General features: G+C 44.4%; 1 protein-coding gene across 2 annotated transcripts; it reads left to right on the top strand.

Annotated features, from left to right (window-relative positions):
* Positions 1-464: 464 nt before the first annotated feature.
* On the top strand, positions 465-16,588 carry SYT13 (synaptotagmin 13). 2 transcript variants are annotated; one of them, XM_085062604.1, is made up of 6 exons: positions 465-1,033; positions 6,112-6,334; positions 8,219-8,359; positions 9,902-10,215; positions 14,171-14,300; positions 15,092-16,588. In XM_085062604.1, the coding sequence occupies exons 1-6, from the start codon at positions 851-853 to the stop codon at positions 15,394-15,396; spliced, it is 1,296 nt and encodes a 431-aa protein (XP_084918730.1). In that variant the 5' UTR covers positions 465-850; the 3' UTR covers positions 15,397-16,588. The 2 variants fall into 2 exon arrangements, with proteins under 2 accessions (XP_084918730.1, XP_084918731.1); XM_085062605.1 differs by having other exon boundaries at positions 469-1,033; positions 8,225-8,359.
* Positions 16,589-24,795: the final 8,207 nt, after the last annotated feature.

Raw genomic sequence — 24,795 nt, forward strand, 5'->3', positions numbered from 1 at the left:
CTAGTGTGCTAAGCAGTATGACTAATATCTAGCATATGTTGTTTGCTTTCTCATGCTCTACAGAGGAAGCAGCATATGCACCACAGTGTCTTCTTTGGTAGGATTTTCTGCTCTTTTTAAATATAGGTGCTGCTCTGCATTTATCCTACAGAAAGGTTCAGACCCTGTGCTTTGAGGGGAAGGTGATGAGGCATGGGACAGTGCTTAATTCTTGCCTGTGTTTGTTCTGCAGCCTCTGAAGAAAGTTTTGCCTGACTTATACAGAGGCTTTTCTGTGACTACAGAGCTATCGTGCAGTGATATCATAACAGGGCTTCTCAGGCCAGCAGCTTTTGGCAGTCACTATCTTTGCCTGAAGACAGAAAAATTCAACTTCTTGAGCATATCAGCAAGCCAGCCCTGAGAAATATTGCTGGAGAGATGATCAAACATTTGGATGCACTTTCTGTGAGTTAGCTAGCAAGGCCAGCCCCTTTTGCTGACGTCTTTCCTCTCTATCACACATCAGACTTTTCCCAGTGGAGCTGGGGAACAGGCTTCAATGAAAACTGCCTGTTTGCAGCTATATGGAGATTGCAGGCACCACAATCATTGTTTCCTCTACCTGACCTGGAGCAGCAACTCCATCATCAGGATAGAAAGGTAGCCTTGTTGCCTAGCAAAGGTGGGATGATTTATCTCTGTCTTTAGATTGGTCCCTTTTCTTTGCTGCACAAGAGAATTGCTTTCAGACTTCCAAGGAGAATGAAGCCAGGCTAGAAATCGGACTGGATGTGGGAGAGCTTCTCTCCCAGGGAGTAGAAAGAGTCACAGGTTCTCTGTGCTTTCTGTTCCTGTGCAGTGCAGGACAATGGTTTTGTCTGCTCCAGTTATAGCCCTGGGGGCTACCTTAGGGACTGCAACTAGCATCCTTGCCCTCTGCGGTCTCACCTGCTTCTGCAAATGCAAGCAACCTGGGAAAGGACTCTCAGAAAAGGACCAAGAGGAGGAGACGGAAAATACTAAGCCCAGTGTGCTTCAGCCAGTCCAGCAAGTAAGACACAGTCTCTAATTTACTTTGTGATTTTTCTTTAAATGCAGAGGGTGGGAGTGCAACTTCCCTGTTAGGCTACTCAGCATGTGATTTATGCTGCCTGTTTATCGGCTTGCTGTGCTCAGGATATAACAACATGCCAGTGGGAGGAGGAGTGAGGGAAAAACAGAGATGGGCTGGGTAACACAGAATTACCGGAGCAGGAGACAGCTGCCACAGAGCCAAAGAGAAAGCTGCTAATGGCAGAAACAGGGGATGAGGACTGGGAATGCTGCTTAGTTGTTAAGATAGATCAAAAGAGAAATAATTTCCTGAGAAGACTGGACTGTACCAGGTGGCACGCAGCATTGTGAAGAGGAGATGGCTCCTGCTGAGATCTCGTATAGCAGCTATTTAATTCTGTTCACAGTATCTCATCGTTCCTGCAGGATAGTTCCCTGTCAACACATGGTTTCTTGTGAAAACCTTCCCTCCTCCTCCCTCTGCTCCTGAAACTGGGGGGTTAATTATGTGTGAAGTTAAAACAAGGCATTGAATTCATAATAAAAAGCAAGCGAGAATCTAGACTATGATGACTGGACAATCTCATCACACTGTAAATTTCTTTTTCACTTTGTGTAAAAGCAATATGGAGCATGGATAGTGTCAGGCATCTCTGTGTGCTCTTTCGTTCTTGTTAGAATCCAAACAGCCTGATTTACTCCTGAGCTCAGTGCAAGAGAGAGCTAGGGGAATTATAGAATGCTTCTAATACACTTATTAATAGGAATCTCTTCTACAAAGGGAAATGTTTGATCATTTCCTTGGATGAATATGGTCCTTAGCATGAGACCATAGCACTGTCATTCTCTGAAAGTATTACCTGTTGGCTGTTGTTCCTGATATTTGTACGTGCCTGTGTCCTTTTCACTTTCACGTCGGCATTCCACTTAGTGTTATGCCATAGTAGGCAATTCCAAAGGCCTACTTTGTATGAGTCTTTATTTGCCTTTTAATTATTTGAGCTGACCATTATTTTCGTATTCTTTAAGAGTGTAGCAGGAGTCCTAATTGAACTTCTCTGTAATGCTTGTAATTAAATATTCAGTCTTTCTCTAGCTTCCCCTCTTAGGCTCTTAGCAGAAAAGAACCTTGGCATCCTCTTGCTCCTGTTGCAGTTTATTCTGAGCAAAGATGACCAAACCTACAAACTACAAAACCAGTAAAAACTGGTGCAGATACAGAGAATGGCATTAGCAGAGTTTGTGGTTGCTGGAGGGGGAGGGGAGATGTGGAAGGATGGCTCCACTGACCATGGATTAACATTTGCATGGCGTTTAGGACTTCTCAAGAGATTGCTGCTAATTCTGAGCCTTTCTCCATGAGAGTGGTAAATAACTCCTAGTACCTGTTTGCACTTTCCTAGGATGAATTTCACCTGCTATTCTGTCTGATAGCTCAGTCATATCCCTTTCAGGCTCCTTTCTTGTCTTTCCTACCCCATACAGGGGATTTGCCAGTGCCTGTGTATAAAAATGTACAATGATGTGGAGATTTTCCAAGTTTACTGTTAACGTGAATGAGAAATGTGTCACTTTGACAGCCATATCACTTTGCATAGCAATTTTTCTAACTGCTGTCTGGAGCAACACTACCAACAGATAACTTTACCATCAGGCTCTTTCTACAAGGGACTTTGTTTTTGTAATCTCTAAGCTCAGAAACATCTCACATCTTCATTTTAACTTCATCCTTGGACTGGGCTTTTTTCAATTTTATACAGCCTTTTGGGAAACATCTTGGGAAAGTGTTAATACATCCTTGATCTTGACCATGGGGGTGTTATCCTGTTTGCAGGACTGAAATTAGCACTAAGTCTCCATATTGTTCTGTTAAGCCTCCAGCACCCAGAACCTATTCAGTTATGGGCCTCAAAATATTTCTACATTCATCAAATTTTGCCATGGCTTAATCCAGTATTTGACCAACAGGGGATCAAATTATTCAACCTGCCCTAAATGTATAACTATTACCTGAGTGATTGCATTTTGTCTGCATTGTAGACTTTTTAATTTGAAGTATTATTTCCAATGTTACTGGCTCTAAGGTTTTTTTTGTTAAAGAAATCTGGCCAGATTATAGCAGCCGAGTGAACATTCTGTCACAGAAAGTGCAAAATGTTCTTAGTTTGCATATTCCATATGTTTAGCAATTCTTTCCAATTAAAATAATTTTCTTGCCAGGAACATGGTTTCTCCTGTGCTGTCACTGATTGAGAATCAGTCTCTATACCTTCAAGGAATGAATCTCAATTTGAGTTCTGAGCTTGTGAAATTTTATTATCTGTGTTTATAAGTTGTTCTGTTGGGACTTTTTTCTGACTACATTAGTACACAGTATGTCCTAGTCAGTGTTTGACACACTTAATTATTGAATCCTGTCAGGGCCACTGATTCTGATAAACACAGATGACAAAAGAAGATGTAGCAAATCTGCATTTTATTCACTTGGCATGTCTCCCATGACAGTGGTGCTTGTACTTGCTATAGACAGAGGCTCCTCATGGACATGCCCTGCATACCTGAGGAGGAAGAGTTCAATCACAAACACACATCTACAGAACAAGGAGAAACTGCTGTAAATTTGCAAAGTCTCAGCAAAGTCTGCGGAATGAAGATTCCTAAGCACGTCCAGAAATAGCAACAATCTGATGCTTTGAGTGACACGGGGCAGGGACACAGAAGGGTCACTTGCTGCTGCCTTGTTCCTTTTGGTTTATTTGCCTTCATGCATTTTTGCAGAGCTATCTGAACTCTCCTGCTCGTGTCTTTATTTAAGATACTACTGCTGAGTTGCAAAGGGAACTTCCATAGGACAATGATATGTAACTGGATTAGCAGACAGCACTTGGGAAAAGAGCTGGCAGCAAATAATAAACAGAGGCAGATGCAGTTGGAAGAGGGGGTGGGCTGGTCCCACTGTGCTTGCATATGTTTCTCATCTCTGATTCTGCAGAGCAGACAGATAAGAGGAATATTTAGACCCAATGGAGCTCTTAGTTGCTGTGTGCTGATGGATTTCCTGACTAAATGTCTGGCTTTTAGTAAGAGGAATAAAAGATTGTACTAACAATACCTCAAATTTGTGTGGTGTTTTTCATCCCAAAGGATGTTGAAGTGTTTTGTGTGCTGGCAGCACAGAGTGATGCAAGCAGGAGGCCTCAGTGTGATGGCCAGAGAGTGGTAGGACAGCAGCCTGACCCAGCAGCTCCAGGAGAGAGAACAGCAGAGACTGAGCACCACGTCAGGCACTGTGTGTGTGCTTGATGTGATGCCTCTGCACAATAAAAGCAACCTGCCTTTTCTAGCTGCTGTCCAGTGATTCCTCACGTATTTTGCTTGGTTGGTTCGCTTTAGTTTTAGAAAAATGGAAAACTGCATTTAAGGTTTGGATGAGCTACTTCACATTTCCTAGGTATTGTAGAACTGATGAGGCTCACATCTCTGAAAGTGGGATCTCACTTGCAGCTCCAAACTGTGTAACTTACATAATATCCAAACTCAGCTGAATGCTAGGTGAGGCTGGCACACAGTGATGTCTTTCTTTCTCAGCCCACTTCTCTTTCAAAGCCCTTAGAATTAAACAAGACAAAATGCTATGTTGCAAAGCAGACTTCCTAAACCCCAGTACACTGGCTGCCTTGAGAAGATGGAGTCACTGACCTAATTACTTCCCTATCCACTGCCAAGTCCATGTAACCAGGATCTCCATAAACAGAATATGACTAAGCTAACATCCAAGATGTTAGCTCTTCTTCAGCTCTGTTTCTTGAGAGATAGGCATGCTTGCTCTGGACATACAAGCTGGGACCAGGAAATCCCAACACAGACAAGAGCTTCAGGGTATCATCTACATTCATTATTAATGGAAAACAATAAAACTAATGAGAAGCTTTAATTACAGTTATGAACCTTTTCTGTTTTACCCTCAATCTTGACACAAAATAGGTTGACAGGCAGTAGGTTGGAGATAATCCCACTGCCCAATAATCAACCAAAACAGCTATTTTGTTTCTGCTTTTTGTCTTTCATGTTTTGGAAACATTAATAAAATCTGTTGCAAGGCTTGGGGTCATTTGCAAGTCAGCTTTTGTTCTTCCCCAGTGATGAAACCCAACATAAATGAATCAGGAATAATTCCAATTGTAAGAAGGAAGGATCCTTTCTTGGGACATACAGAAAAGAGGACTGTTCTATTCCACTAAAATATTTTTCTTTGTTTTGGGAGAACAGTAATGTCTTTTTTGCCAACCTTTGCTTGGACTGCCTGAGCATTGCCTCATCTTGCAGGTTCTTCTGCTCATTCAGTGTTGACAATTCAGCAGGTAAATGAAGTGTTAAGAACAAAATCAGGCATAAATCCAAAATTCAATCTCAGTATAATAAAGGGGAAATGTGTGTCTGAGGGTCAGATGGAGCTCTGGTCCACAGAACCAAGAGGCTGAGATGACAACTGAATCAACTACTCTTGGTTTGCCAGTCCAGGGCTCTTTTTTTCAACCAGTTCTCCTTATTGCAATATGGTCATTCTTTCTCCAGGTGACTATAGGATATATGTGTTTGCCTTCCTAATGCTAACTGCATACACACATAAAATATTCTAAAATCTGTGAGTGGCTGTAGCCTTTTGCTCTTGGATTTGACTTCAAACATCAAGGTAGAAATTGCCATGCCTCAATCATAGCAAAATTGCATTCATGGTTAATCTATTTGCTAAAATGAAAGGATTAACTTAGGAAAATATTACCTGGTACCAGAACAAAGGAAAAATTAAATTATAAAAATTTGTCTTTTTCTTGTGACAATCAAACATCCATAGAGGAATAAATCTGAAAAGACATGCATTGAGTAGAAAGTATCAGCTTTGGCAAGAAAGTCTCCAGACATCCAGGCAGGGGTTTCTACAAGCCAAGAAAGAATGATGGTAGGTCTGACCAGAGGCACAGCTTTTTCCTCTCTGTCTCAGCTAATTTAGCATTAAGAAAATTGGAGGAATTGGTGTAATTAGTTCAAAGTAATAAACAGGGCTTTATTTTTCAGTTCAACGTTAACAAAACCGCAGAGCCAGTCCAGCCTCGAGCACTTCTGAAGTTTCCCAACATTTATGGCCCCAAACCAGAAGTAACTTCACCTGAAATTGTTAACTACACACAGTACTCTCTGAAGACAACAGAAGAACCAGCAACTGGAAAACATACTGCTTTGGATGAGAATAGGATGAAGATACAAGTCAATGAAGAGCTGTTTGTTCTCCCTCAAAACGGTAGGAGCTTTTGGTCTTCAGACTAACAACTGCTTTTCTGGGTGGAGATCTGTAATACTTCTGAGCATAATGTGATTGTTGCTAGAGAAATAAATGTGAAAATGGAGACATGGGATGCTTTTCACTTTCTTATCATGAGCACTCTGAGTTCTGTTTCCAATACATTTGTTGAATAGAAAGTAGTCATGAAGTTCATCAGGACATTCTGATAACAGAGCTCTAGTTGTATCTTGTTGCAATTTTGTTTACCTAAACCTCTTTTGTGTTGAAGAATCTGGCTCACTGTTAGCAGATCATTTAGTGTAGTTTTACTAAGAGCCATAGCCAGAGTATATGTGAAATACCTGGACAAAATTAGGCAGAGTATGTCCTCCAGGTCAAATGCTAGCTGTCCAACAACTGTCCTTGTCCGGGACAGTGAGGGTTGAAGGTTCTAATTTTCTCTGCTCCTTTTTTCTGCTGGCTTGGTGAAATGTTCTTGGCTTATTGTAATGTGCAGTGAAACTGAAGACTGATACCTCAAACGTTTTTGCCAAACAGAATTTGTTTCCCAGCCAGCTCAAAGGGTAACACTCCGAATCCTGAAACATAAGATTTCTGGAGCCTGAGAGAAAATGCAATCTTAATTATATGCATCTGGCAGCATGTCTGGGTTTCTTCCATACTGATTTTTAACTTCACAGCTGTCTTTTAACAGGATAATTTGCTCTTATGGTTACCACATTAATAAAACCTTCCTGAAGATTCGCCAGAGAGACAACGCCATCTGTCATGATTTTTATTGAGTATTCTTTTTAGTTCTTTTTAATTGTTTGAGATTATATTTTTGCCCTTCTGGAAGGACAATTGCTACATTCACCCCTCCACCCTGAGACTTGTGAGTATGGAAAAGAAAGTACCATGGGAAGCAGCTGCATTGGAGGAAGAGACTGTCTGAGCCACATCCTTAGGTGTCAGGGAGAAGATTATAGGGTGGAAAGGATGAAAGATGATGGCTGCATTTAGGCTAAAGCTTTATATAAGTGTTGGTGTAAGAGCCTCTCTGCACTGCTAATGGCACGAGCAAATTTCCTTCCTGCTGTGCCTGATTTCATAGCTCAAGTGTTGCTAAAATTAAGCAAGAATTGTAACATTCTCCTTTTGATGCCACAGTGAACTGGTCTGAACTGTGGCTGAGATTTTTAGGAGGAAGTGTGCTGGTCCCACTATTGTTTTCTGTGTGAATCAGAACTGACCTTGCAGATAACAGCTTGGATAACAAAAATCTCTGGCTTCTCTTTTAGCCTTGCAACTTGCTTTCTTTTAGTACAAAATACAAACTCAGCTCCAAAATCACACATGGAGAAACTGCCTCATGGATTCCAAAGTTCATTGCCTTACCTTACACCTAGTCAGGTTTTATGGAAATAGACGCCTTTTGCATGACACAGACTTCATTGTTAAAATGTTAAAAAAAACCAAAACCAACCCAAAATGTTTAGAGAGGTCTGACTTAATGCAGAGTTGCACAGCGGTTCATTCTCATTGCAGAGAACATAAGATATAATTTAATAATGGCAGTTTAAAGAATATGAGAAAATGTAACAAGTAATGAGTGCCATTTAGACACCTTGGCCTAGTCATAAGGTAAAAGGAGCAAGTGTGTGAACCATCAGAGAGCACAAGGTGGTGGAGAGCAGAAGGCTTGTCCAAATGCTGTACAAAGAGCAGAAAGTGCAAGTAAACAGAGCAAAAAGGATGTGTGATGATGGAGGAAGAAGGAAAATAAATTATAGTCCCGTATACAAAGTACAGGAATAGTGAGACACTTAAAGTTAAGTCAAGAGAAGGTGGATTTGTTCTCTTGGTAAGGTGAAGACCTGCTTGCTAAAGGGGGTATTTCAGTTGCAGGTGTGGTAAAGGACGTGTGTGTCACAGAGCACCTGAAGCCCGAGGGGGCAGCCAGCAGCAGCCAGGCCCCCGAGCTGCACTACTCCCTGGTGCACGACCAGCAGCACGCCGAGCTGCGCGTGGCCCTTCTGGAAGGTAAGGGCACACATCTGCTGCACTGAATGGGGCAACACACCTGTTGATTATGCTTGCAGAAGGTTCTCCTCCTATCTTAAGACCAACATGTGCCGTCAGGGTCCCTGGGTGTTTCACTGGTTCTTGTAGAATAGAAACACTTGTCAATGTAACTGCTTGAAGGGAGCATGCAGGGCAAGGCTTGGGAAAAATTGTTTGCACAGCTTTGTTAGGAAGCAGGATGGGCTCCTCCAGTGCAAAACATGGTACAAAACAACCTCTTTTTTTTTTTCCTTTTGGGAGCAGGGGGAATGGGGTTACTATCTCCTTCCTCTCTATACCTTTCATTCTTCAACCTAATCTACTCCCTACTGCCTCTTCCTCAAGTCAAAGGCAGGAGATATCAGATTAATTTTGAGGAAAGTCCCCCTGGCAGTGCCTGGCCAGGCAGCCAGGCTCTCTGTCACTCTCTGACAACTGTTACAGCTTCTCCACTAAGGGCTGGATCATCATCAGTTCCTCTGGGACAGTAAAATAAGCTGACTGAATAATTCATGCACAGTGTAGATCTCTGTGGAAACCTAATCAAATCACACTCTCTGAGGCAAGAATTGAAAGGGTGCTGAATGGCAGCCACTGCTGGGGGCCTCCTGACAGCAGCAAGCCCACAGTTCCACTCCAGGGTGAGCACCCATGCCTGCTGGCTGCCACCCTGGCACTCCTGTGCACAGGACCTGGCTTTGCTGCCCAGTGCCATTCCCCTGAGAAGCCAGGAGAGCCCTGTGACCCATGGATCCTGCCAGCTCAGGAGCAGCTGTCCTTGGACTGGCTGGAGCAAGGACAGCAGTTTTTCCCTGAAAGCCATGATATTAAATGACCCCTTGGAAGAAGGTGTGTTCCTCTTGCTGTGGAGAAGGCAGCGCAATTCTGTCGATGCAACTGAAGAGGAGTGTGAAATGGCATTCTCACTCTAGGCTTTTCAACGTAAAAGGGATTTAAAATTAGAGATGAATGCCTCTTGATACAGGTCTTTTGGGCTGTGGGATGGCTTCTGATGGATTCATTTACCAGAGGTTGGACAAACAGAATGCAATAACCCTTAGACACATTCCACACTGGCCTGCATAGATGGATGTGTGCCAAAGGGAGGTCTATCCCATCTCTTATGTCTGTGACTGACCTTCCTGCTTTTAAAGTCATTGTAAGAAGCATTTTTTGTGTGCCAAGGTAAAAGTAAATAAGAACTGCCAATCCCTGTTTCATGCCGCCTCATTTCAGTGCTGTTCTGCATTTTTCAACAGAGTGTGTTTCCTTGAACTCAGCTGTTGCTCTCCCAAACACTGGCAGCACCCTTCTGCAGTGGCAGAAGGACAGGGACATTGTACAGCCTGAGGAAAACACCATGGCATGGGCTGACAGCTTAATCTGTCTTAATGCAGGCAGGAACAGGGGTCAATATTTATGCAGCTGTTTTATTTTATTACTAACTTGAAATAAGCAATTTAGTCAAAGGTATTTCAGGGTTGTCTTTTGTGAGATGTCCTTACAATCAACCTTTTCCAGCTATGCATGGCAGAATGAGTGGGGACCAAGATGCTGGCTGCCATTGCTACATACTGGGCACACTGGAGAGCAAAACTGGTATTGCTGAGGCCCAGACAGAGCTGAAGAAGAAGGTACTTCACACTGTTTGGGAGGAGGTCCTGCGATTCCCAGTAACAGAGGAGGAGACGCCAGGAGGGACACTGACTCTCACCCTGAGAAACTGCGACAAGTTCTCCAGGCACAGCATTGTGGGCGAACTCAAACTGAACCTTGCTGAAATGGAGGAATCCTTTGGGAAGGCCCAGTGGGAAAGGCTAAAGAGCCCAGAGAAGGTATGGATTCAGTCTGTGTCAGTTGTCTAGAAACCCTAATGATTAATAGTTCAGACAAGAGAAGCCCTTTTCCTAGATGGCTACATGTGGCTGTGTGGCTTTATTTGTTTGGAGCAGGTTTAGAGGGGTGATGTGTGATTGCAGAGATCATTCAGCACAGCTCCACGTTGGTCTGTAGCTCATAATTTCAGAAGCTCTTCCATCTATTGCTCCCAGCAGCTAATGTGACACAACTCCCTCAACTCCTCCCCAGTTACATGGTGATTTGACACTGATGTCTGTAATTCAGATGCTTTGTCTAGAAAAAGGTATGTGAGCTTCTGAGAACTGGTGATAATAGGACCAGAGTGAGAGGAGCTGAAATATCAGAGAGTGCCTACAGAGTGTGGTGGGGGCCTCTGCAAAGCTGGGTCTGGGTAGGGCATACAGTGGCACCCCAGGGAGCTTAAGCTAGGAGTGAAATATATTGTTGGGACTGAGATGTTGGGCCGAAGGACACTTGTTCTTACTGGAATCAGTCCAGTGCTATGTGTTCCAGGAGATGTCAAAATACCCTTCATTGCATTATGTTGGTTTCTTTAAACATCAGTAACTTCCTTTCCTTCCTTATCCACATTTTGCCAGCTGAACAGCCAGGGAAAATGGAGGGAAGGATTCCAATGGTTCTTGAAGTGGGTACAGGGGATGCTTCATGTGCACTAATTCCTTGCACATTTCCCCAGGAGCCTTTTCCCTGCCATGAACTAGGTTATTCTTCTAGCAGCAGTAATTCACTTAACACGGCAGCAGGGTCCTGCTGCTGCTGCTTGTTCATCACAACAACTGGTGCCTGTTGGACTCTGCTGTGGTATGGGGTGAGCAGTGCAGACAACACCAGCACTGGCACTAAGCATGGTGAAATGAATTACTGCCTGTCACCATCAGGGGTGAGGGCTCTCCACTGAGCTGGCCACAGACACAGAGTACAGAGTTAGCATTTCTGATTTCCAATAGTGCTGATTTATCTGATAACCATTTGAATACTAACAGGACAGTCCACACTAAAAAAAGTCTTTCAGCGACAGAGGCAGCAGAAACAAATGGGTGGTTTGAAGTTTGAAAAACTTTGAGCATGAGACTGAATATTTGTCTAATAGCTGTAACCCTCCCCCTCTCCCCCAATACTGAAGCATCTGCTTTTTTGGCAATACCCAAGCAACAGCCTGTTCACAGCAACAGTCAATTGTTACTCCAGTGCACCTGATGGAGTCCTGATATAGTGGGAATTCTGCCTTGGTCCAGCGTCACAAACACACTCAGGAACAGGGCAGCATTTTTTTTTTCTAGGCTGACAGCACAAGGTTAACACCAGCAGTTCTGCTGAACGGTGCCCCAGTTTGAGCTGAGGATGTGCAGTGAAAGCTGAATTTGCGTCATCTGGGACCTGAGAGAGCCAACCATTGCACAGATAGCTTATGTATACAGATCCTGAATCATTCATTGAGAACCAGAGAGGGAGGGAGTGAGGAAGAGCTGACCAAAAAAGAGGAGCTATTTTTGACAGCATTCATCCAGGAACAAAGTTACTGAGCTTTGTGTGGCATTTCCTTGAGATGACAGGAAGGGCAGAAATTTCATTCCAACCTTCCCAGTAATTCTCCCACACACAAGGGAAGGAGCTTACAGCTAACCAGGTAATGCAATTAGCACTCAGGAATTCATCGAGTCCTGGGAGCAATGCAAAGCGTAGATACTGTAGACTGATATCCTTATCTTGTCTTCCTTCCCTCCCACTGCTTTGCTAATGACAGTGATGATAGTGGGTTGATGATAGTGTGTCCTTGCATAGCAACTTCCCTTTTGTGATTTCATGGTGCCCTGCACGTAATTCATTGATGACCCCTAATGCTTTTTATCCATATTGCATAGAAAGACTGAAGCTCTGATGGTTGTGTGAATTTGCAGAATTGCAGCACAAAATGTAGGTTATAGATTTAATAGAAAAAAGAAAACAAAGAAAGCAAAGCCCAGAGGAGGAAGTAAAAGTACCTCTGGTTTGGTCTCTTCACACAAAACTCCAGCAGAGACCAACCACTGTAGGTTTTGTTTTCATGTATATCCAGGCTGGCCAAAGACTTGATCAGCACTCTAGGAGCTAGCAAGTCATAAGCACAAGATGTGATCTGAGTGCAGTGTGTGTGTTTGTGCATGCATGCACGTCTGCAGAGCCCCACCCCCTCCCAATCTCCTCCTCATCTGTCTGTGCCTGGAGCTACAGGAACCGAATTCTAGCCAAGAGCTATAGAATGGGACCTGCTGAGATGTAATGGGGGTAAATGAACAAAAGCAGCTTATGACATGCCTGAACTCTGGTTTTGCACTGAGGTGGTGTTTGGGTTTGTCCCTCGGAGTACAATTCTTTTGTAGTGGACATACAGGCATTTGAAAGTGCCTCTTTTTATGTGTGGTTTTTTCAAGGTCCACTTCAATTTAAGACAGGATTCATGTAAGTGAAATGCATATGAGCCCTTCATTGCTACCCGAGTGCATGAAAAAAAAGATTTACTTGGTCTGATTTAGGATTGAATTTCAGGCTTCCTTGCTAATGGCCTCCCACCTGATTTGTGCAGGAGAAACTAGTCATTTGAACCAGACAGCAGTGACAGCCATGTTTTCTGGAGAGTCAATCAGTGCATAGGGAGCATGCAGGGCCCTGTCCTTGCCTGTTTCGAGTAACTGGTTGAAAATTTAATCTGAAATATATATGGCTCACTTAGTAGCAACAGTGCAGAGCACAGAAATGGCCTGGAGAAGGGCTGTCTGTCCTCGAGGATGTAGAACACATGAAGGAGCCCAAAATGAGTCTCTTGAATTGACACTGGCTTTCTGAGACTCTTCTGGGTCATTAACCTCACACTAACCAGATTTCTGTCACAAACTCCTGCTCACTGAGAGAATAACTGCTCCCCTTCCATCCCTTGCCATGGGCTGTCAGCTCTGCACACAGTGGTGTGGGATTTCTTTCCTTCCCTGCTGGCTCCCACGGAGGAAACGGCATTACTCTCCTGGGGAGAGCAGTGGTGGTGTGACTGTGTCCCTAGGCTTTCCCTCCAAGGGCTGCTTGTCCAGGGCAAATGGAAGGAAGGGGAAAGGGGGAAGGGGGAAGGGGGAAGGGGGAAGGGGAAAGGGGGAAGGGGGAAGGGGAAAGGGGAAAGGGGAAAGGGGAAAGGGGAAAGGGGAAAGGGGAAAGGGGAAAGGGGAAAGGGGAAAGGGGAAAGGGGAAAGGGGAAAGGGAAGTCTCCCACAGGGGCAGCAGGGAAAGCTGCTCACAGTCCTGATGGAAGGCAGGTGGGAAGGAAGAGTAAAGTACTATGCCCAGCTCGTGGAGATTTCAGCTTGGGTGGGTTTTTTCTCATACCAAACAGCGTGTTAGAGAAGGTGTTACTCCAGCCCCAGGTCTGATTCAGCCCCAGGCATCACCTATGCTTTCCCAGGGAGCCCTACAATCCTGCTGGAGTGTGTGCTGGGGGCTGAGTCCAGTCAGAGCCTCCTGGGAAATGGAGTACCTGAAACCAAAAGTGAATTATTAAAAGCAGTAAAGGGGGTAGTGGACATAAATACAGGGCAGCTAAGTGGCCTCTCAAAATAGAATCTAACTATTTTCATTGTATGTCAGTCCCAAATCTTCCTATGACTAAATATTCCACCAAAAGTTGATGTCAGGAAGCAGTTACTTTTCAGAGACATAAGGGTTCAGTAACTCACATTACTGGAGTCTTATGAGTAGAGAAGCCTCTCAGGCATCTATGCCAGGTTTATTCTCATCCAGAGTAACTGGAAAGATCTCCTGTACAAACCCAGAGAGTCAACTTGGTTTGCCCATGACCTTCTACCCATCAGTCTTCTACTACTATTTTCCTAATGTTCTGGCCAAGATTCTACAAAAAATTAACTCTTTCTGTGTCTCCACTTCCAGGAGCCATCCACGGGCCATGGGGAGGTTCTGCTCTCTATTAGCTACCTGCCAGCAGCTAATCGCCTGCTGGTCGTGATCATTAAGGCTAAAAACCTCCATTCCAAGCAGCTGAAAGATCTCCTTGGCAGTGGTGAGTGAAATAGCAAGGAAACAGAGACTGTTGTTTCTGCTATTCTGTAAATCTAGAAAGAAAGTGGGATGGGTGATGTTTGGCAGAAGAAAAAATAGATGTCTGGTTTAGAAAGCCAAAGAGATTTGAATAATTTCTAAAAAATTAAAACCAAATGCTCCCCTGATCAGTATTTCTTTCATGCTCTCTCTCAGTTTGATGTCACCAGTGTAAATTCTCTTGCATTTTTTGGGTGTAGATTCAGGAATCACAATATTTAAAAAGCCATTAAGGTATTAGAGAATGTCCAAAGGAGGGCCATGAGAATGGTGAAGGATCTGGATGAGAAGCCATATGAGGACTGGCTGAGGTCACTTGGTCTACTCAGCTTGGAGAAGAGGAGGCTGAGGGGAAACCTCATTGTGGTCTCCAACATCCTCACAAGGGGAAGCAGAGAGGCAGACACTGATCTCTTCACTCTCATGACTGTGGATAGGGCTCGAGGAAACAGCATGAAGCTGAGCCAGGGCGGGTTAAGGTTGGATATCATGAAAATGTTTTTCACCCAGCGGGTGGTTGGACACCGGCACAGGCTCCCCAAAGAAGTGGTCACAGCACCAGCCTGACAGAGTTCAAGAAGTGTTTGGACAATGCTCTTGGGCATTGATTTTTCGGGTGTCCTGTGCAGGGCCAAGATTCAGACTCAATTATCCTGATAGGTCCATTCCAACTCAGCATATTCTAGTCCAGTCTAGTCTACTCTATTTGTCCCATACTCACTAATATGGTGTCTCTCTCCACTTCCTATACAGATGTTTCTGTCAAGGTGACACTGAGGCATCAGTCACTGAAGCTAAAGAAGAAGCAGACCAAACGTGCAAAACACAAGATCAACCCTGTGTGGAATGAGATGATCATGTTCGAGGTGCCTCATGAGCTCCTGCGTGCCTCCAGCGTGGAGCTGGAAATGCTGAGCCAGGATGGAGCTGGCCAGAGCCATGTGCTTGGCAAGTGCAGTCTGGGCTTACATGTCACAGGCACAGAGAGGAATCACTGGGAAGAAATGCTGAGGAACCCCAGGAGACAGATAGCTATGTGGCACCAGCTCCACATGTAGGTTCATCACGATTACTGACAGTGAGATTCTCACCAGGCCTCTGAGCCTGGGGGAATAAGCTGGATTTCATCTTCCCCTCCACAAAGTTGCTCAGCACAGCACTCTTACTGCACCACCCTTCTCTGATTTTCCTGCCCATCCTAGCCTAGAAAACTGTCTGGAAAATGTATTTAAAGGACAGTCTCTCACCTAATCAAATGGTTGTATCAAACAAGGAATTTGGCTGCCTGGATGGTTTGAATCAATTTTATTTGCCTGCCCACTGTCACTTCTGAGAAGTCCTTGTTTCTGTAGAGGAGCAGAGGGGAGCAAGGAAGACCAAAGTTATCATGCAAATGTAAGCCCTTAACTGGCATCTGGCACTGTCACCCAGGTCCCTTGATGAGTGTTGGCTCCATAATCACAAACATGCAAGTGTTTTACCAATCATTGCTTTTCATGATTCTCTACAAGACTGAGAAATGAAGATCGCAGAACTGACTGTCATGGCAGACACAAAGACTCAGTATGAAAGAGAGAGTAAAGCCAAAGTACAGTAAATAGACACCTAGGCAAATATACAGAACTAAGGGAGAGAACAGAGGAATAAGAAAGGGTGAAACAGTCAACACCCTCATCCTGTGCAGCCTTTGAAGCAAACACTGCCAACCAAGAATTTTACTTCCTTTCCTTTTCATTTCCTGGAGAGTTTGATAGCCTGTATTCAGGATTCAGGAAAACTGCTGAAAATAGGAGTGTTTCAGAACCCTTTAGCCGAATACCTGTATTTTCCATCTTCCCTGGTGTCATCCAGGAAGACCATAAATACAGACAAGAAGTTATTGCTGATGTTACCTCCAAAAACGTGGACCAAATCCTTCTGTTTACTGCCATCTTTTCTCTTTGGATATTTCTGAGCTAGAAAGTTCCAAACACACTAATTATATTCCATGCAACATCTAAAATTAGGCAAAAGAAGTGGGATCATTTCATACGTTAGCAGCTGATAGATGGTTTTGGTTTGACAGTTAACTAACTATTGCACTCAAATCCTCCTACCAGCATTACTCAAAGACAACACTTATTAACTGCCATGTATTTCATCACTTCCAGACAGAAGGAATTCACCAACCAGACAGTCTCTCTGGGGCTTGGCTTTTGTGTGCACTTTCAAGATTTGATGTGGCTTAAATGTTACTCGAGTGTCCTTTTTTTTTGTGTCCAGAAGGACTGAAAGTCCGGCACTGGCAGTGAGGATGTCATGACCCCATAAGCACACTGCTTGTCCTACTACTTTTCTTCAAGTAGTATACACAACTTTAAGGGACTTTCATGGGGACAAGGCATCCAAAAATCTGAAAACAGAACCATATGATTTGTGGCCCTGAAAATCTCAGAGAACATCATATTTGCAGGGGCAGATTGCCCCTTGTTTAAATCAAAATATTAAGCTAAGCTTTATCAAGTATCCCATCCCATTCTGATGGTGAAGTAAAATAAGTCTAGCAGGTTGCCAAGGGAAGGCTGCCATCCTGCTAGCAAAGGAAAAACACCAGAACCGGTGTCTGAACCCTGGCTGAAGCACCAGGCAAAATGGGTTATGAACAGGGAAAAGAAGTTCAGCTGGAAGTCAGTAACTGGTGGTGACTGGGGCTAGTCCTGAGACTGACACCGTTTAACACCTTCATGAATGACCTAGACAATGGCCCAGAGCATGGCCTTGGCAAGTTTGTTGATGATGAAAAACTGGGAGTTGTGATTGATACACATGGCAGTTGTGCTGACATTCAGAGGGGTGCTGAGAGGCTGGAAAAATGACCTAACAGGGACCTCCTGAAGTTCAACAAGAAGAAGTGGAAAGGCCTGGACCTGGGGAAGAACAATCCCACGCACCAGTGTAGGGGTGGGTGCTGACTGTCTGTAAAGGAGCTTTCCAGGAGAGGATCTCAGTGTCCTGGTGGACACCAAGTTGCACATGAGGCAGCAATGTGGTCTTGCAGCAGAGAAGGACAACAGGGCCTTGTGCTGCATTAATACAAACAATGCCAGCATATCAAACGGGGGAGATCCTTCCTTTCAAATCATGTGTGAGGGCACTTCTGGAATGCTGTGTCTAGTGCTGGGCTCCCCAGTGCAAGAAAGATACGGGGTTTCTGGAAGAGTGCAGCAAATGTCTGTGAAGGTGTTTAAGGGACCGGAGCGTCTTCTGTAGGAGAGGAGGCCGAGAGAGCTTGAACTGTTTAGATCAATGGGTACAGATACCTGACCTGAGGACAAAAGAAGATGTTGACACTCTTTTCACTGGTGTCCAGTGACAGGACAAGAGTTGAGGGCACAATTTGCAACATAGGAAATTCCATCTGAACACATGAAAAATGCCAAGGAAAAAAACCCCTTTTTTTTTTACTGTGAGGATAGTCAAACACTGGAACAAGTTGCCAGGAGAGGTTGTTGGGAGTCCCCATGTGATACAGTGTGAACAAACTGCTCCAGTTTATCCCATTTTGAGCAGGGGTGAGTTTGGACAATGTGATTCCCATAGGCCCCTCCTATCCTCAGCAGTGCTGTGATTCTGTGAAGACATTGACAAAGTTGATGAAAACTGTTATCTTTATACTACTATTCCCTATGTGGGTGGTGTAGCCAGGAGTTACAGGATCATTTTGAAGACAGCAATAAAACCAGCTTTGAGCAAACAGACAGACAGAAAAGCTAAGAATGCCCAGGAATCTTACACCCAATGTTTTAATCTCTGATATTGATCTATTGGCTAGAGGGGATGTAAACAAAAAGAAAATTGGTTTCTTGTTTCGCTCTATCGAGTTTTGTTTACTGACAAAAAGCCATAGGATACTGTGAGTAAACTGGACACAGGGGTCTAGTTGATAGTGTATTCTTAACGCTTACTGTGGTCCTGATTGCCTATCATGATATACCTATAGGTTTGGAATAATTATTTCCATTGAAGTGCAGAATTCATTGGAATGTTGGCCTAGATCATATATAGGTTCCAGGCAGCACTGTGATTTTGGGGGATAATGATAAGAAGGATAACTTCATGGTATGATGCTATTTGGCTGGCACTGGAAAGCCTGGAGGGCCAAATATTTGCCTTGCTGCCAACTCCTCTAGTTCTGCGTCCTGCTTGTTTCACTGATCCTTTTATAACATCTTGATGACTGATTGTAAACAGCATTATCTGCCTGTGCCCTGGCGATTCTGGCACACCCTGTAATAGATATCCATCCTATGGCATTTAAAAGCATATATCCTCAGAATCTGATTTAGCAATGACAAAACAATGTCCTCTTTTACAGCAGAAAAATCCGTGTATACACGCTACTTAACCACAAATCTGTCTTAGGAGCCAAGTGGTGCCATCAGTGTTAATGAACGGCATTGTTTCCTCCTTTGCTGAAATGGGATTGAATGGGAAAAAGAGAAAGAGGGAAAATGCATGCATCTTTCCCGGCTGGATTATTCTTGCTGTCTGGCATTTTAGCACCAAAAGAATGTACCTTCCCATCAGCACAGCCTGAACAAAGGGTGCCAGGTGTCCCAGGAAGGAGGCAGCCACTCGCAGGGGCTGACAGTGGGCACGTAACAGGATAAGGAATGCTGTGTACGTGTGGTACCCGAGGGGCAGGAACTCTGCTAACAAGAGCTGTGTGTCACCGCATTCCAGTCTGCCCTCATCCCTCCGAACATCCTGTGCAGCAAAACCTGTGTGTCCCTGAGCCTCAGCACCCCAAGGGCCGAGGGGATGAACTGGCCCAGCAGACAAATGGCTGGGAATGTTTGTGGTAGGTGACAATGTCATGAAGATAAATCCGAAGTATTTGGAAATGCCATTGTATCCAGCAGCTTCAGCAACTCAGGCTGTCCAAGTATCACTGAAGTGTGATAAGGACAGAGCCAGACAGACCCATGGTTTTCAGCTCCTGAGGCTGAGAATGCAGGAGCATCAGCAAGCAACACTCTGTATTAATTAAAGGATGCTGCTTATAAATTGTATTATTAGAGAAGAAGCAAAAAAAACCCCATTTATGGCAATTAATGTTCCTAAGATATGTGTGTGACCAAAAGCAGCCACTGGAGTCCCCAGGGGCTAATCAGTGGTTGGACTGATAATTTTGCCTGCTATAACCATTAACATGAAGAAGCTGGAAGTGAAGGGACCGTAGGGAGGAACGAAGGAAGGACAGAGGGAAAAGGGGAAAAAAAAATAAATAAAAGGACGGTGTGGGGCAGTCTACCTGGTCAGAATGAATGATCCTTTTCACTAAAGGCCAGAGGTGAGTTTGAGGACAGGGATTCAAAGTCCCTCATCCAGTGACAAAACCCAAACAACCTGAGAAATGCAGCTCCTGTATTGTACCCAGCTTTGCCTTGGAAAGGTGATCTCCTGATGTGGCCTCTGTTAAGAGGAGGGGATTGAGAGGCCAGAGGAAATGACCTGTGACTGCATTAAGCAGTTCCTTTTTTAAAATAGACTGTAGCCATACGTATTTTTGCCTCAACCTGCCCTCAGAGCTAGATCTTCGTCCCACAAAAGTATCGAGGTTAATTTTAAGCAATTTGTGCTAGAGTAGAAGGATTAATAAGCACAAATCATTAATAGTCACTAATATATCTCTGGGATGTTTTAGATTCATTACTACCCTCAGCACCCTTCCCGGTTGTAAAGGGAGTGGTTACAGCTGGTGCCCTGTAAGGGTAACATTTTTTCAGAGCAGAGTTTTCCCCTCAATTGTTGTCCCAAATACCCTTGCATGGTGATAAGAAACAGATTTGCTTTGCAAAGAGGTAATACATCAGAAAGTAATGGAAAATTCCCTTCAACAGGACTGGGAAAATTTTCAGGCTCAACTATTCTCCCAGGTACCAATGGGCTTTCAACACTTTGAACAGCTGTACCTTGCATTTTGCTAGCATCCATTGTCAGTATTATCTGGCAGTAGTGTCCAAAACCTCTCTTCTTTTTTCAAAATGAAGTAGGTTGTAATTTGGGCTCTAGAAATACAGCCCAAGGTTTGCCAAAATTTTTGTGATGTCTAAGATAACTACAATGACATTTAATAAGAGCTGGAAGCTAAAATGGCTTGGACCATGCTTCTTGCACTCTTTGGAAGGTCAGTCTGAAGTCACATTGAATTGAAGGACAGAGCTTTGACAGCATTTTTATGTGTTTCAGAATTTAACTAGGTATTAAAATGTATTTGATTCATTTGCTGAAAGATAAGCATGATGAGTAAATAGTAACACTTGACACAATATTATTTCTCTTGTTTTCAATATGCACAAGAATAGTAGCAAAGTGAAATAGTGATTTATGGCCTTCCAGCATGAGGGGGCTTTTCTGCTTACTTGGTCCTTTAGTGTCCCAGTGTGTTTATTGTACAGAAACAGATATTGTTTGTCAAGACTCTCTATTGTTCTCACAATCCAAAGCACAAAACCAGAGCGTGATGCTCAGCCATTGTGTCTAATATTACAGCACAACGTGTAAAACACTGCAAGTAAATAATTCCGAGCTGTACCAACACTGTGTCTGCATTGTTTACTCTATGGTAAATCCCTTCTGTTTGCAGCTCATGTCAGGGGCACAGAGTGCTGGGATGAGTCAACAGAAGATCCTCTGAAGGGTGTCATCAAGGGATGGGTTATAGATGAGAAGGGAACAGTCAGCAGTAGAGTCCTGGACGAGCACAGGAAATCTGTTGGCTTTTTCGGCAAGGTGGCAGCTAAACAAAGGTCTAAAGGCTTTCCAGCAGCTGCAAGGAGATTAGAGAATGGGATCTGGGAATCAGGTTCCTTCCAGATACTGGCTCCATCTCTGAAACAAAACTAACAGGTGAATTTAGATTTTTTTTTTTAATTTGTTTTTTGCCAATCTCACTACTTTCAAGTTGGTGCTGATGATACTCTGTAAACCATGCATCTGTAAGGAGGAAAACATACTTGTCTGACCTAATACCATCACCAGAATTAGCAGGTTCCTAACAAGATACAGAGATCAAAACCTGCACATAAAAGTAAAAGAAAACAGATTTTTGGATCAGGAGGAGGAAGTATTTACCTCATTGACAGTTTGGGGGCACTCTCTCACCCATCGTAGTCAGTGTTACAGCACAAGGAGGAAAAACAAAGCCAGTCTACAGAGCCCCAGGCTGTTGATGGCTTCGCAAAGAGGGGTGCCTGTCAGCTGCACAGCCAGGCTGATGGCACTGAAGAATTTGCTGTCGAGATGAAGGGAAAGGCTGTATTCTTGCTGCACAGGGGCCTGAACACGGGTGGTGCATTTACCAGGGATGATCCTTCCTGCCTCGGGAATTCATGCAGGGATACTCAGTAATTCCCAATCCAGCTTATTGAAAAGCAGCAATAGCTACCACAGAACCATTCTTCTCTTAACCCTGCTGTTCATTGTCACTGCAGAGTTATTATAAGCTTTTCTCCCCCTACAGTATTTAAAAATTAAACTGGGACTGTCCTGTAATCCTCTGTCTGCCGAGAGAGTAGCACCTAATCCAGCAGCTGTATCACAGCCATTGCCAGTGCTAGTCCTGAAGGTCTGCAGCTGCTTCCTCCACACCCCTGAACTCTTAGTGATCACTGAATGTGGAATAAACCCAGTGAGGACAGGGCTCCAGGATGCCCCTGAGAAATCAGGTCACACCTAAACCCAACAACCTAGCCAGTTCTCCAGACAGCTCTCCTGAGCACCACAAACTGCAGTGGTGCCCTGGAGCTCAGCTCTGCAACCCCTAACGCCCTGCTGCACGTGGCTCCCCATCCCAGCCCTGGCACCTCTGCAAGGCTCTCCCACCCCTGCATGCCTCCAGAGGTACCATCAATGTCCCCAGAAATAGGGTGTCTGGCAGCCATGCAGACAGCACACTTGTTTTTCTCCTTGATCAAAACAACTTCAAACAGGGAACTTCAGAGTCAAAAAGTCTAGCTAGCACATATGCTGTGCTGTGGGAGCCTTTGATTATCTTGCAGATATTTTTAGAGCCCGTTGTAAATGAGCTGTGGCTCCATCCGTGTGGCGTATGGTGACAGCTCTGCCAGAAACAGCCTCTGGTCCCCTGTGCCACCACAGAGATGGACCTGGCACTGCCCAGACACCTGCCCCTGCCCTCTGATTTAAACATCTTAGGGGGCACCTGTTTAAACCCACCCATGTGCTTTTCCTTCTGCCTCAGGAGAGTTAGATAAGGAAGACAGACCTCAAGAAGTACTGCAAACCCCCTCTGGTTATGCCTGCAAGCTCTTGGCATCATAGGCTCCACAGCTCCTGCTTCTAGGAAGAAACAACATGTTCAGATTTTTTGCTAAATCAAGTTTCTAGTGCCAGCTGCTAACAACAGCCATCTCCATGGACCATATCCAGGACACCAGCAGAGCTGGGGAAGTGCATATCAGGCTTTAATGCTATGACAACCATCACAGAGGAATTTTTCAATTTCCTTTTCACTCAAATTGACATGAGAATCAGTGGTCCTAAAAATGAAGGGCACCTGTAGCCCTAGTGCAAGCTTCCCTTCCTGACAAAAGCTCAGATCATGCACTTTGCTTGAAGGGATCTTGCTTTTAAGCTCTTGGTTTGAAGTTACCAGCAAGGAGGCTGATCACTGCCAAGGGTGACTAACAAGAGCCCACAGCACAAAATAGCCTGTAGGAAATGAATTACAATGCAGCAATGCATTTCACAAGCAGCTCAGAACCTTAACACATGGTTGAGCTGCTGAAAGTGAAGCACTGTCCTGCTTTCATGCTGTCAATTGACTAGCAAAGGCAAAAACCCAGAGATGAGGTTTTCACTGCTGACTGACAGGTGCCCAGAAAAACCCAACTGCAGCTAAGCCCTGACAACCACCAGGATTTTGCTGGGCTTGTTTACTGCTCAAAAATAAGCGATTTTAAATCACTACAATGAAAGCTGCCAGAAAATGACAAACTGAATGTAATATGTGGACTGCTTGATAAAGTGGACTTTGAGGAAATCACTAAAACAACCTTTCTTATTGGACCTAATGGATGACTAATTTGGGGCTTTTTTCACTTCCAGGCCCTGTGGCTACTCTCCATTAGAATTTGGAGACATTCACTCTGAAACCAACGCTTCTGCACAGCCTTCACCTGAGGGGATTGATTGATCTGCAATGCTTCCCCAGGCCCATATCTGTCTAAGCCCAGACCTCCCTCAAAGCTAGAATTTCCACCCAAATTTCCCTTCCTTTGCAAGGACCGGCAAGTGGTGTGGCACTGGCACCTTGCAACCCGAACACCCTCCAGAGCAACACGGCTAGGCATCAGGGTAAAGCCCAAAATTATGAGCATCCACGTAACTATGGAGCCCCAACAGGGAGCTAAACCCTTTTTATAATGTGTCCATTGCATTAAACCTTTTCTAGAGGGGTGCTCATCCACTTCATCTAACACCTGCTTATCCACTGGTATCCATTCCCAGGACCAATTGGAAAACTTGGATTCCTTCACACCTGATTAAAGAGCCAGTCTTGTTGACGCTTCCATCCCTACATACTGAAGCTCAGCAATACTATCAGTATCAGAACTCACAGTATGCAGCGCCACACACAGGATCCACATCATCAGCTGCACAGCTTGCTCCTGCGTTTTTTGCTTCCCTCCACTGCCACATGGACACATTTACAGCTGAGTGAGCTACTGGAATGGCTTTGTTTTCTGTTTATCTATAGCTGCCACCCAGTAGCAGGGATGGACTAAACCTTTGCAAGGCTGTCCCTGCTCGCACTGCCATGCAAACCTGACCTGCAGTGAAGGAAGGATGATCCATAGCACCTGTGGTGCCTTTGCTGTGGGGTATATCCCCAGCAGCAGCAAGACTCAGCCCACAAGAGGCAATGTTTTCAGCTGTTTGGTCAGCAAACACAGCCCACAGCCCAGAGCTAATCCATGGACACATGTACTCATTTCAGAGATTGGCTCTCTTGCCCACAATGATTTAGCAGAGAGAAGACTATCTATGTACAAAGCTACTCATTACATCGAACTGTTTTAAAAGTTGCACCTTTAGTTAATCCACTGCGAGCCCAGCCTCAAGCACAACTTCACGTCAAAGAAGAAGAATCCAAAGTTAAGCCAGCCCTCTCTTTTAAGGATAGAAAAAGCCCAGCTTCCCCTGGGTTTAGAGCATTTAGAGCTCAGGAAAAGTCTCTCCATCCTTCAAACCAAACCAGGCACACATATACAGTTTTGTCAATGCACATTACAAGCACAGCCCACCACAGCAAAACCAATGATAATGGCACTGTACCTGACTAGAATGGGAGTGCAGAGCCTCAAGGGCACCCGCTTTGCATCCCTACCCCAAAATAGCATGTGCTGACATAGCTGCGCCAGTGCTGACCCAGAGCAGCCTTGGGCTGCTGG

The sequence above is a fragment of the Lichenostomus cassidix genome, chromosome 5, assembly GCF_008360975.1.
Source record: "Lichenostomus cassidix isolate B80296 chromosome 5, HeHo_3.0, whole genome shotgun sequence".
Taxonomy (NCBI): Eukaryota; Metazoa; Chordata; class Aves; order Passeriformes; family Meliphagidae; genus Lichenostomus; species Lichenostomus cassidix.